We start from the raw sequence: 12,877 nt of genomic DNA, 5'->3' as shown, positions 1-12,877 counted from the left end.
AAAGGTTCTAGAGAGATCAGGAATATAAGGAACATACCTAAACGTAATAAAGGTTGTAGATGTAATTCTAAATGGTCTTATTAAATAAGAAACACAGAGCCAAATAAAGAGTTAAAAGCCCAGAGATGGAGCAGTAGCCAAGAGCTAAGACCACCTTATCTTACCACTCGCTGCTGTCCTTCCCCTGAGAGAGAGACATTCTTCCTGTGTCCTGTCTTTTTATTGCCTTTCTGTTCTGCCTTCTCATTGCTTCTAAACCCAACCACATGACTTCTACACAGACCTCCAGGTCTCTATGGTTGGTACTGGGATTAAAGGCGTGTGTCACCATGCTGGCTGTGTCCTTTAACACACAGATTTTGCCTGCCATGTGATTGGGGAATAAGAGCATGTGCTACCACTACCAGACTTCTGCTTAATGGCTTGCTCTTAGCTCTGGTCCCCAGGCAACTTTATTAACATACAAATAAAATCACATTTCAGCACAAATAAAATATCACGATAAAGACAATCTACAGCAAGCCGACATCCAACATCAAATTAAATGGAGAGGAAGTCAAAGCAATCCCACTAAAATCAGGAACAAGGCAAGACTGTCCACTCTCCCTGTATTTATTCAATATAGTACTTGAAGTTCTAGCTAGAGCAATAAGACAACCAGGAGATCAAGGGGATACAAATTGGAAAGGAAGAAGTCAAACTTTCACTATTTGCAGATGATATGATAGTATACATAAGTGACCCCAAAAGTTCTATCAAGGAACTCCTACATCTGATAAACTCCTTCAGTAATGAAGCAGGATACAAGATCAACTCAAAAAAATCAGTAGCCCTCCTATATACAAATGATAAATGGGCTGAGAAAGAAATCAGAAACATTACCCTTTACAATAGCCACAAATAATATAAAATGCCTTGGGGCAACTCTAACTAAGCAAGTGAAAGACATGTATGCTGTGGGATGGTCTGTATGTCAAGTTGCTCTGATTGGTCAATGAATAAAACCTGATTGGCTGTGGCTAGGCAGGAAGTATAGGCGGAACTAATAGAGAGGAGAAATAAATAAAGGAACAGGAAGGCAGAAGGAGTCACTGCCTGCCATCTGCCTGCCAGGACAAGCAGCATGTAAAGTACCGGTAAGCCACGAGCCATGTGGCAAGGTATAGATTTATGGAAATGGATTAATTTAAGCTATAAGAGCAGTTAGCAAGAAGCCTGCCACGGCCATACAGTTTGTAAGCAATGTAAGTCTCTGTGTTTACTTGGTTGGGTCTGAGCGGCTATGGGACTGGTGGGTGACAGAGATTTGTCCTAACTATGGGCAAGGCAGGAAAACTCTAGCTACACATGTATGATAAGAACTTCAAGTCTCTGAAGAAAGAAATTGAAGAAGATATCAGAAAATGGAAAGATCTCAGACCCATGCTCATGGATAGGTAGGATTAACATAGTAAAAATGGCAATCTTACCAAAAGCAATCTACAGATTTAATGCAATCCCCATCAAAATCCCAACACAATTCTTCACACACTTGGAAAGAACAATACTTAACTTCATATGGAAAAACAAAAAAACCCAGAATAGCTAAAAGAATCCTGTACAATAAATCAACTTCTGAAGGCATCATGATCTCTGACCTCAAGCACTACTATAGAGCTATAGCAATAAAAAACAGCTTGGTATTGGCATAAAAACCAACATGTGGACCAATGGAATCAAATTCAAGACCTTGACATTAATCTGCACACCTATGAACACCTGATTTTTGACACAGAAGCCAAAACTGTACAATGGAAAAAAAGAATCTTCAACAAATGGTGTTGGCAAATAACTGGATGTCACTGTATAGAAGATTGCAAATAGATTGATACCTATCACCATGCACAAAACTCAAGTCCAAGTGGATCAAAGACCTCAACATAAATCCAGTTACACTGACCTTGATAGAAGAGAAAGTAGAAAGCAGTCTTGAACTCATTGGCACAGGAGACCACTTCCTAAATGTAACACCAGTAGCACAGACACTTAGAGCAACAATAAATGGGACCTCCTGAAACTGAGAAGCTTTTGTAGGACAAAGGACATGATCAATAAGGCAAAACAGCAGCCTACAGAATGGGAAAAGATCTTTACCAACCCCATATCTGATAGAGGGCTGATCTCCAAAATATAGAAAGAATTCAAGAAACTAGACATCAAAATACTGAAAAATCCAATTAAAAAATGGGGTGCAGATCTAAACAGAATTTTCAACAGAAGAATCTCAAATGGCCAAAAGGCAATTAAGGAATTGCTCATCATCCTTAGCCATGAGGGAAATGCAAATCAAAATGACTTTGAGATACCATCTTACACCTGTCAGAATGGCTATGATCAAAAACACCGATAACAGCTTGGGTTGGAGAGGATTTGGAGCAAGGGGGACACTCCTCCTCTGTTGGTGGGAGTACAAACTTGTACAGCCACTTTGGAAATCAGTATGGTGGTTTCTCAGAAAACTGGGAATCAATCTACCTCAAGACCCAGCTATACCACTCTTTGGCATATACCCAAGAAATGCTCAATCATACCACAAGGACACGCTCAACTATGTTCATAGCAGCATTATTCAAAATAGCCAGAACCTGGAAACAACTTAGATGCCCCTCAACTGAAGAATGGATAAAGAAAATGAGGCACATATACATAGTGGAGTACTACTCAGCAGTAAAATCAATGATATCATGGAATTTGGGGGCAAATGGATAGAACTAGAAAATATCAGCCTGAGTGAGGTAACCCAGACTCAGAAAGACAAACATGATATGTACGCACTCATGAGTGGATACTAGATGTAAAGCAAAGTATAACCAGACTACAACCCACAGCTCCAGAGAAGCTAGCTAACAAGGAAGAACCTAAGAAGGACACATAGATCACCCAGCGAAGGAGAAATAGATGAGATCCATGAGCAAACTGGGCGTGAGGGGGGTAATGGAGGGCATAGGTGGGGGAATGAGAACATAAGGGAATAGGAAGTTCGAGCTGGAACAGGGACAGAGTGGGAGAGAAAGGAAAGAGATACCATGATAAACGAAGACATCATGGGAATAGGGAGAAACAGGGTGCTTGGGAAGTTCCCAGGAATCTACAAGGATTACCCCACCTTAGACTACTAGCAATAGTCTAGAGGGTGCCTAAACTGGCCTACTCTGGTAATCAGAATAGTAACTACCCTAACTGTCACCATAGAGCCTTCATCTAGTAACTGATGGAAGCAGATGCAGAGATCCACGGCTGCGCGCTGGACCGAGCTCCAGGAGTCCAATCAATGAGAGAGAGAGGAAGGATTCTATGAGCAAGGGACACCAATATTATGATGGGAAAATGCACAGAGATGGCCAGCCAAACTAGTGGAAATGCATGAACTGTGTATCAGTAGCTGTGCAGCCCCCATGGTACTGGACTAGGCCCTCTGGATAGGTGATACAGTTGTTTAGCTTGGACTGTTTGGGGGGGGGGGGGCAGGCAGTGGGATTGGGATTTGTCCCTGGTGCATTGAGCGGGCTTTTTGGAGCCCAGTGTCTATGGTGGGACACCTTGTGTAGCCTTGGTGCAGTGGGGAGGGGGTTGGATCTGCCTCAACTGAATGTACCAGACTCTGCTGACTTCCCATGGGAGAACTTGCCTTGGAGAAGATGGAAATACGGGATAGGTTGGGGGGAAAGTTGTGGGGTGGTAGGAGAGAGAAGAGGGGCATCTGTGGTTGGTATGTAAAATGAATAGAAATTTCTTAATAAGAAAAAGAAAAAGAAAGGGAGAGTTTTTGACTGTTGTTACTGTTGTTAGAAATCTAGTCTGATGATTTTAAAGATGCCTAAACTACATCCCAAAGAGATGAAGTGGCTTTCTCAAGTTCACACTAGTTAGCCTAAGACTGGGCCAGAACTAATAGATCTCATCAGCCAGTGCAAGGGTCACTCATACACAGCCCTGTGGAGGTCCACAAAGGTTTCCTAGTGAAATCTGAGCTTGCTCTACCCAGCAGAGCTGCATTAGATTGCTTGACCATGTTTGTGGTTACCAGGTGTTTGGAAGGGTCTGCACTTGGATATGTGGTGTGCTTTCATCTAGCAAGCAGAGGTCTTTTGCCCTGCCGCTTGGCATTCCTTTAAAAAACCCTTTAAGAGACTGGAGGGGGCAGTGGCTAAGGATCCAGGACCTCCCGAGCTATCCTGTGTTTCTATCTGTCTCTCTCCCCTCTATCCTTCTATCTAAATATTTCTCAGTTCTCCCTTCTCAAGAGTACCTTGGGGTAAAAGTGGGAGCAGGTCTCCCACACAGGCCCAGGGAAGAAAGAAATGTGTCTGTAGAATAAAGGACACATTATTCTCTCCTATACATTTTTTCAGGATCAGCTACTGTGGTGGTAATCTAATTGTACTGAATTATTATTTTGATTGTATGTTAATAAATAAAGTTGTCTGGGGGTCAGAGCTATTAGAGCCATAGCAAGAGTGTGGCGGTGGTGGCACACGCCTTTAATCCCATAAGATCTCTGTGTGTTCAGGGATACAGCCAGCATTGGAGACATATGCCTTTAAGACCTAGGGGGCTGTACATTCAGACAGTGACGAGGCAGTCATGTGTTTGGGTTTACAACCAATGAGAAGGCAGAACAACATACTATAAAAAAAATGAACCGACAGGAAGTAGGTCTCTTTTCGCGAAGCTGGGACAGCAGGAGGAAGGGTGAGATTTTAGCTCTGAGCTCTGACCTCTCGGCTTTCTCTTTTACATTGTTTCTGTGTTTCTTATTTAATAAGACGGTTGGTTACATCTATAAGCTACAAATGAGGTGCCACTCAAGATGTTTTATGTGTGATGTATCAAATCAAAAATGTTCAGAAAAGTTACAACTCAGTACCCACACACAAATAAAATATTTAAAATACAGTCATCAATACATGTGCCAAAACGCTTTTTTTTTTTTTAAGGAAACACTACTTACAAAGCAATGTGAGAATGATATTTATTTTCTTTTAAAATAACAGATCATGTATATCTTAAGGAACATAAAACAAATGAAGTGCTAATGCTTTTGCATTTTAGACTATGAGAAGACTGGAAATCTAGCAATGCTCATGAAAGGATGAATCTTCCTGGCATTGACATGATGGAGAGAGAAGTCTGAAAACAGTGTAGCTCTTCAGTGTTGCTCTAGGCTCCAAGAAGCTTGCCTATTCCTTCTTAAAGATCCGCTTGGCTTCGACTCCTTCATATATGTAGGTCTGAAAGATGTTTACAAACATAAAAAAAAGTGCCATTAATATAAAATCCTAAATTAAGAAAAATAATAATGTTAGAGGCTCTCTTACCATGTCCTTATATTTGATAGAAGCAGTTTATGAAACTATAGGACAGAACCATTAAATTACATTTTGGGTTGTAGATATTTATGTCTTTTTTGTTAGAACAGGAATTAATTTATGTATATATGATGTTTATTCTCCTCAATAAATGTCACAAACAGATATGAAATAAGGAACAGTTTACTTATTAAAGCTGTGTCTTAGGGTTTTATTGCTGTCAAGAGACACCATGACCATGGCAACTCTTATGAAGGAAAACATTTAATTGTGGCTAGCTTGCAGTTTCAGAGTTTCCACTATCATCATGGTGAGATTTGGCAGCATACAGGCAGACATGGTGCTGGGGAATAGTTGAGAGTTCTACATCTTGATCCTTAGGCAGCAGAAGTGGACTCTGTACCACACTGGGCATAGCTGGAGCATAGGAGACCTCAAACCCACCCCCATTTGACACACTTCCTCCAACAAGGTCATACATACTCCAGCAAAGCCCTAACCCTAATAGTGTCACTCCATATGGGACCATTTTCTTTCAAACTACTGAGCAGTGACAAAATTCTTGTTCATAATCATTTTTGCATTTGACATGTAGTTATAAATCTTTCTTACAACTTACCAGGATTAGTTCATCACCAGAAATTTCTCGGACAACAATCAGATCTTTTCCATTGTCTACGCGTTTGAATTTTCCAATAAGTTTATTTCCCTCAAGGCTCACGGAACCCTGCATCACAATAATAAGGCAGCATTTTTATGGTCTTGCATGTCTCTAACACGATTTCCAGTTTTACAGACCCACATCTTCTTCACTCAGTGACCCTATGCACTCTATGAAGTAACAAATTTCCTCCATTTTACATCTACAGAGACTGTGAAATGACAGAGCGATTCCTCGAAAGTCAGAAAGAGATTGGACATGAGCTGTGGGAGTCCAGGCTGTACTGGGAACTACTAGGCACCACTCCACTGACAATTGCTATAGGCTGAATTCTACTGCAGAGGAGTAGTAATGACATTAGTGATAAAATACTCAGCAGTTAGACTGTCATGGCAGGGTGAGGAGAGAACTGACAGCACAAGCCTGAGGACCTGAATTCAAGTCCCCAGAATCCATGTGAAAAGCCAGGTGTGCTCACAAATGCCCGTGACACTGATGCTGTAGAGACCAGAGGCTCATGGGGCTTTGTGACCGCCAGCCTCCCTCCAGGTTCAGTGAGATACCCTGTTTCAAGGGGGTAAGATGCACAGCAGTGGAGCGGGGCACTTGATGTCCTCCTCTGGCCTCTCCATGTGCACTTGGGCATGGGCGCACACACACACACACACACACACACACACACACACACACACACACACACGTGTCACTGCAAACATACTTGACTAGAAAAAACTCTGAGGCAAAAAAAAAAGACCCTTTTTTTCTTTCACTTTTTTGAGACAGGGCTTCTCTATGTAACAGCCCTGGCCATCCTGAAACTCACTCTGTAGCCCAGGCTGCCCTCAAACTCAGAGATCCACCTGCCTCTGCCTCCCAAGTGCTGGGATTCATGGCTGTGCCACCAACATCCAGTGAAAGGTACATTTTTTTTTTTTTAACATTCTGACCTAAGATTCCCTTCCCTCCTCTCTTCCCAGTCCACCTCCCCTCCCCTATCCACTCCTCCTCCATTTCTATTCAGAAAAGGGCAGCCTACCATTGATATCAACCAAACATGGCGTATCAAGTTGCAGTAAGACTAGGCAGCTCCCCTCTTATTAGGTTGGATAAGACAACCCAGTACAAGGAAAAGAGTCCCAAGAGCAGGCAAAAGAGCTGGAGACAGCCCCTGCCCCACTGTTAGGAGTCCCACAAGAAGACAAAGCTACACAACTGTCACATATATGCAGAGGGCCGAGGTCAGTTCCACACAAGCTCCCTGCTTAGTTCTGTCTCTGTAAGCCCCTGTGAGGCAAGGTTAGTTGATTCTGTGAGTTTTCTTGTGGTGTCCTTGACCCCTCTGGCTCCTACTCTCCTTCCCCCTCTTGTGCAGAATTCCCTGAGCTCCACATAATGTTTAGCGAAAGGAACATTCTTAATGACCTACCATGAATTAGACTTTCACATTTGGCTACTCACCCATTCATTAATTTATTATTATTATTGTTATTATTATTATTATTATTATTATTATTATTATTGGTTTTTCGAGACAGAGTTTCTCTGTCTAGCATTGTGCCTTCCCTGGAACTCACTTGGTAGCCCAGGCAGACCTCGAACTCACAGAGATCCACCTGCCTCTGCCTCCTGAGTGCTGGGATTAAAGGCATGCGCCGTCACTGCCCGGCTCATTAATTTTTTTAATCAATGTTTATTGAGATGAGCTCTCATGTAGCCCAGGCTACCCTCAAATGTACTCTGTATATGAGGAAAAGCTTGACTTTATGATCCTACTGACTCCAGTTCCCAAGTCCTGGAATTATGGGCATGTGTGACCATGCCTAGGTTTTATACAATGCTAGAAACATAACCCAAGGTTTTGTGCTTGCTACACTCTCCTGATTCAGTTACATTTTTGGCTTTTTGGTTTATTGTCCAAATACATTTATAAACAGTTATTGTGTCTGAATATCATAATCACTGAAAGCTTGTGGTCTGTAGCATGAAGAGTTGAAAATACAGAACTTTATATTTCTTTGTGACTATCCCTGTACTCAGTCCATCTAAGAGGATTATTATGAATCTTATTGTTCAGCACAGCATTTTCACAGATGCATATCATAATAAAATATTATAGTTAAACATTTTAACAATAATGTGTGTAAAATAAAATATGAACAGACCACATTTGGCCTCTTCAGTAAATGAAGGAGTGTTGCATTAGTTGAACCATTCCATAAGATAAACTACTTTGTATTTGTAAAAAATGACAAATGCATTGCTTATAAAAAAAAAAAAAGTCTTACACTGAGTTCTGTTCCATCTGCTAGAGTATAGTTAAAGTTGACACCGAGTTCAAACACAACGTCAATGGTTCGAATCCTGCAAGATTCTTTAATAGTGAATTTATTCCCTTCTTGCCTGATGGTCAATTTCAAATTGTCATGAGCTGCGACCTTCCTTTTCAGCACATTAATGCCTGCAAGAGGAGAGATTGCAGGGAGCATGTTAGCAGTCTGCAGGTCCAGCCCTCAGAACCACTACCCAGGGTTACTCAGAGAAAGACTTTTCAAGAGCAGAGATAGAAAGATTTCTATAATATCTTCATACACAATCTGTACGGGCAAATGCTCTTTGTTCTTCAGGATATTACAAATTTCCAAATATATATATATATATATATATATATATATATATATATACACATATATATATGTATATTCATTCATATAAAAAAGTTAACAAGGTTAATTCTCTTGGTCACAAGAATTTTTTTGTAGATATGGTAAGAGTCGCATGTAGCAATAACTTGTCAGCTTTAATTAGTGGCTGGCAAAAGCTGCACTTGTAAAGTTCCAAGGGACATCTCATATCTAAAAACACATTTTCTGCCCTACTGCAGTCTCAGAATATAGAGAAGAGACCTCATAACTTTTTTGTTCAAGCCTGAGAGACTGGGCAATCATCCCGTAGCTCTGGCCAGCTGTGGAGCATCTTCCCACAGTAACTGAGCATATAGCTGAATCCCTTCTGGACTAGGTTTGATTAATAAACTGGTTAATTGGCTGTTGTTTACATAAAATTCATGACTGAAAGTAAAGAGTTAGTAAACTGGGCTTAAATCTTGCATCAAAAACTGATGTGGAAGTAAATACTGAATATTAATTGCTTTTAGAATCAGAACAGGGAGGTGCTGCAAGTCTCAATATCGGCAGGGCTAGCAGAGGAAGTGTAGGCAATTTAGGCACTATAAATCTCTGAAGGACTTTGATTCAACAAGGCCAGACACCTGCAATTCCACCCCAGGTCACTATTAATCTCTGAAAGACTTTGATTCATCAAGGCCAGACACCTGTAATTCTGCCACTGAGTAGTAAAACCTGTGAAAGTCTTGCTTGTAATCTGTCCACAAGGACACTTCACCTGGCCAAATTGCCCTGTCATTAAGACTAATTATAGAGAACAGTCTTCTAAGTGTCCTACAGTCCACATGGAACAATATGTTGATCTAGTTATGAAGCATATTTTAGTATATTTCTATTCATCAAAATTAAACAGCTTAAGGCAACTGGCTTAGACAATACAGCCTCACAGACTACCTCATAAGCCTAAAATTTTCTTTGTGTCCCCATAAGATACAGCGCCCCCCTCCAACAGGAAGTAGTATGAGATGCTATGCCCAAATTCCCAAATATATCAAGCTGGCTTTGGAGATGGAATTGGCTCACTCCCCCTCTAAACCCTGACATATTGCTAAAAAAAAAAAAAATTGTGTTCCAAATCAGAAGAGCCCTCTGGTGTGGGACAGAGAAAAACCAATATTTTTATTTAAAACACTTGATTATAAATACAATCTCTTTCTAAAGAAGAAAAGGGGATAGCTTAGATATGATAGGATAAAAGGATAGATTAATGAACCTACTTTTAAAGAACAACAACTCGTTTAAAATGTTTTACATTGGTATAGATTTTAGTTTATTGATACAAGTTTAAACTTAATTTTGTTATAATGTATATATATATTTCTATTGTCATTTGAGGTATTATGTTTATGTAACTCATTTAGATTGTAGTGGATAATTAAAAATACAAATTAATAATTACTCTTCTATAATAGTCAAACTTGTACCATGTTAAGTTTTCTAGGTATACATAGATATATTCCAGATAGACAGGTAATCTTCAAACACTTCAGAGACCTACAGAATATGGTATTTAAAATATTTTTAAAAATTTAGACTTTCTGGACAGTAAGACATGTCTGCTCCTGTCAGCACTGATTTACTTCAGAGAGCAGGATGGGCATCGAAGACACTCCATATGGAGTTTATCTTCACCTTGGCAAAAATAGCCATTTAGGCAAGAAACTGTTCTTGCCTGGTCTGCTTGATTGACTGGACATGGAGGACCCATGGAAAGGTGATCACTGAACTTTGCTTGACAAAATGGTCCTTTAGGTTCCTGCTTCACAGAGGAAACTGCCATTCTACAGGACACAGAGAAAAATGGCTGAAGACAGATGCCCTAACTTTACAAGAGAACTTTGGATGACTGTCCAGGCTGCCAGCTGTCTCTGTCTACCCTACAAGACTCCCGAAAGTTGCTTGCATCCTTCTCCCATTTCTCAGGTAGTATATCCTTCTGACGTCTTTGATGTAGTTGAAACTAGATTCAATTTTCCTTAGTTATGATAAAAGATAAGTTAGATCTAAAACCTTAGACTCACAAATATAAGATAGATAAGACATCTTCTTTAATTTTTCCAAATAGACTAATTATTATAAATAGACTAGACATTATAACTGTGATTCTTGCTTGATAATTGTTTTGTTATCTGTAATTTTACTATGTAAAAGTTAAAACCTTTCTTTTTTTTAAAAAAAAAGGGGGGGGGAAGTGCTGTGGGATGTTCTGTATGGCAAATGTGTTAATAAATAAAACACTGATTGGCCAATAGTCAGACAGGAAGTATAGGCAGGACTTACAGAGAGGAGAATTGAGGGAACAGGAAGGAAAGGGGGAGACTGCCTGCAGCTGCCACCAGGACAAGGAAGATGTAAGGTACCAGTAAGCCACGAGCCACGTGGCAAAATATAGATTAATAGAAATGGGCTGAATATAAGAGTAAGAGCTAGACAATGATAGGCTTGAGCTAATGGCCAAGCAGTTTAAATAATATAAGCGTCTGTATGTTTATTTTATAAGTGGGTTAAGGGACTGCCAGGGCTTGGCAGGACCCAGAGAGAAAACTCCAGCTGCACATCTTCCTGTCCATCCACAAATATGTGCCCATAAGATTGAGATGCAATCAAGAGATTACACATATATGTCATATAAAATTAGTACAGGTATGGGGGAGATACCACAGCTGTCTCTGCACATATGAAATTACAGACAGGAACCATGGTGTTCAGAGATGGTGGCCCTGCAAGCCTTGCCTGACAGGGTTCCTTCATCAGAGAACCCTTCGTCTGGTGGGTTGACATCTGAGTTATCAATTGCTATCTGCCATAACTGTGTCATTTTAACAAGATTAACAAACTTTTTGCTTCAAAGTTCAGTCAAATTTCAGTAATGTCAAGTGAAATATTAAGAGATGTATTCATATATTAAAGAAATACAAGTTCAGTTCTGGATATTTATTAATTTCAACCCTACTTTGCTTTCAAAATTGAATTTATTTATTTTGTTGTTGTTGTTTGAAACTGGGTCTTGGTATAAAACCCAGGAAGGCTCCAAACTTCCTGCATAGGCCAGGCTAGCCTTTAATTCAAAATCTACCCATTTCACTCTCAAAGTGTTAAGATCACAGGCATATAGCACCATGCTTTGCTTGTTGCACATTATATTTATTTTTAGTGGCATTTATGATTGCCCCAAGCTAGAAAAATTAGAGATTTTATAATTAAATTCATTATAATATGAATGTAAAAATTTCATAAACTTAAATTCAGAATCCCTGAAGTATGAGACATAATTTATGCAGATTTTGTTTTGGGAAATGATACATATTTTTTGCCCAATTTTTAGTGTAGGTTGCCAGAATACAGTAGACATATATAATATAGTCAAATTAAACCTCTAAAAAGAATACACAGTTTTTTATGGTTATTCCTAACATTACATAACAAAGAGAAAAGAATTACATAGCGTTTATTCAAGCTGGGTTTTGATGAAATTATTTTCTTACCTTATGAAAAGTTCTTTGTTCCTTTACCTCCTATAATCCAGTGTTATTTTAAACTCTGGAAATTATCATAACTCACTACAAATGTCTTTCTTCTAATGAACACAAACATGTCAGTTTTCAGTTACATAGGTGCAATTAACAGGAAAGGGAAGAAAACCCAGGGTCTCTAACACTTGCCCTAGGGGACAAGATGTCTTCCTAAAGCAGGAAGTGTGGACATGGATTTCCAGACTCTGTACAATCACACCTGGAGCCTTACACATCACCAGTCATTCCCTAACACACAGAAAGGAAAGCAAACATGAACCGCCCAGGTAGAAACCAGTCCTTACCCATTTTCTCCATGATCTTATCATAGTTCTCATTCCGGTCTACTTTCCAACTGCCGTCAAATGCCATGATCTCAACTGTGTGTGCCTCTGGAAAAGCAGAGATTCAGTCCTGTCCACAAGAGAGAATTTATTCTACTTCTTATCTTCGAACCAATTCATAATGTAATATGGAAGTTTAAAGTTCAAGAGATTGCCTGACTTCTTAGCATGCCACGCCCCTTTGGTTTCCCTTTCCATACTTTCTTTGAATCTACGTCTGAAATCCCACCGAATTAAAATCTGATAATCATACCTACTTTGTCTTCAACTTCACATGTGGGTGTTTTTATTTCAAGAACTAGGTCCAGGGATGGTAGCACACACCTTT

General features: G+C 39.8%; 1 protein-coding gene and 1 long non-coding RNA gene across 2 annotated transcripts in view; one reads left to right on the top strand and one right to left on the bottom strand.

Annotated features, from left to right (window-relative positions):
- Window positions 1-12,877, top strand: part of LOC114701376 — a 57,734-nt gene that overhangs the window by 9,205 nt on the left and 35,652 nt on the right. The window lies entirely within an intron of this gene.
- Window positions 4,997-12,700, bottom strand: LOC119088219 (fatty acid-binding protein, intestinal-like). The gene is made up of 4 exons (XM_037207050.1): window positions 12,511-12,700; window positions 8,295-8,467; window positions 5,968-6,075; window positions 4,997-5,270 (listed from the first exon to the last, which is right to left on the bottom strand). The coding sequence occupies exons 1-4, from the start codon at window positions 12,575-12,577 to the stop codon at window positions 5,220-5,222; spliced, it is 399 nt and encodes a 132-aa protein (XP_037062945.1). The 5' UTR covers window positions 12,578-12,700; the 3' UTR covers window positions 4,997-5,219.

This window comes from Peromyscus leucopus, chromosome 6 (genome assembly GCF_004664715.2).
Source record: "Peromyscus leucopus breed LL Stock chromosome 6, UCI_PerLeu_2.1, whole genome shotgun sequence".
NCBI lineage: Eukaryota > Metazoa > Chordata > Mammalia > Rodentia > Cricetidae > Peromyscus > Peromyscus leucopus.
Note: the sequence above shows the minus strand (reverse complement) of the source record. Positions and strands in the feature narration are given on the sequence as shown.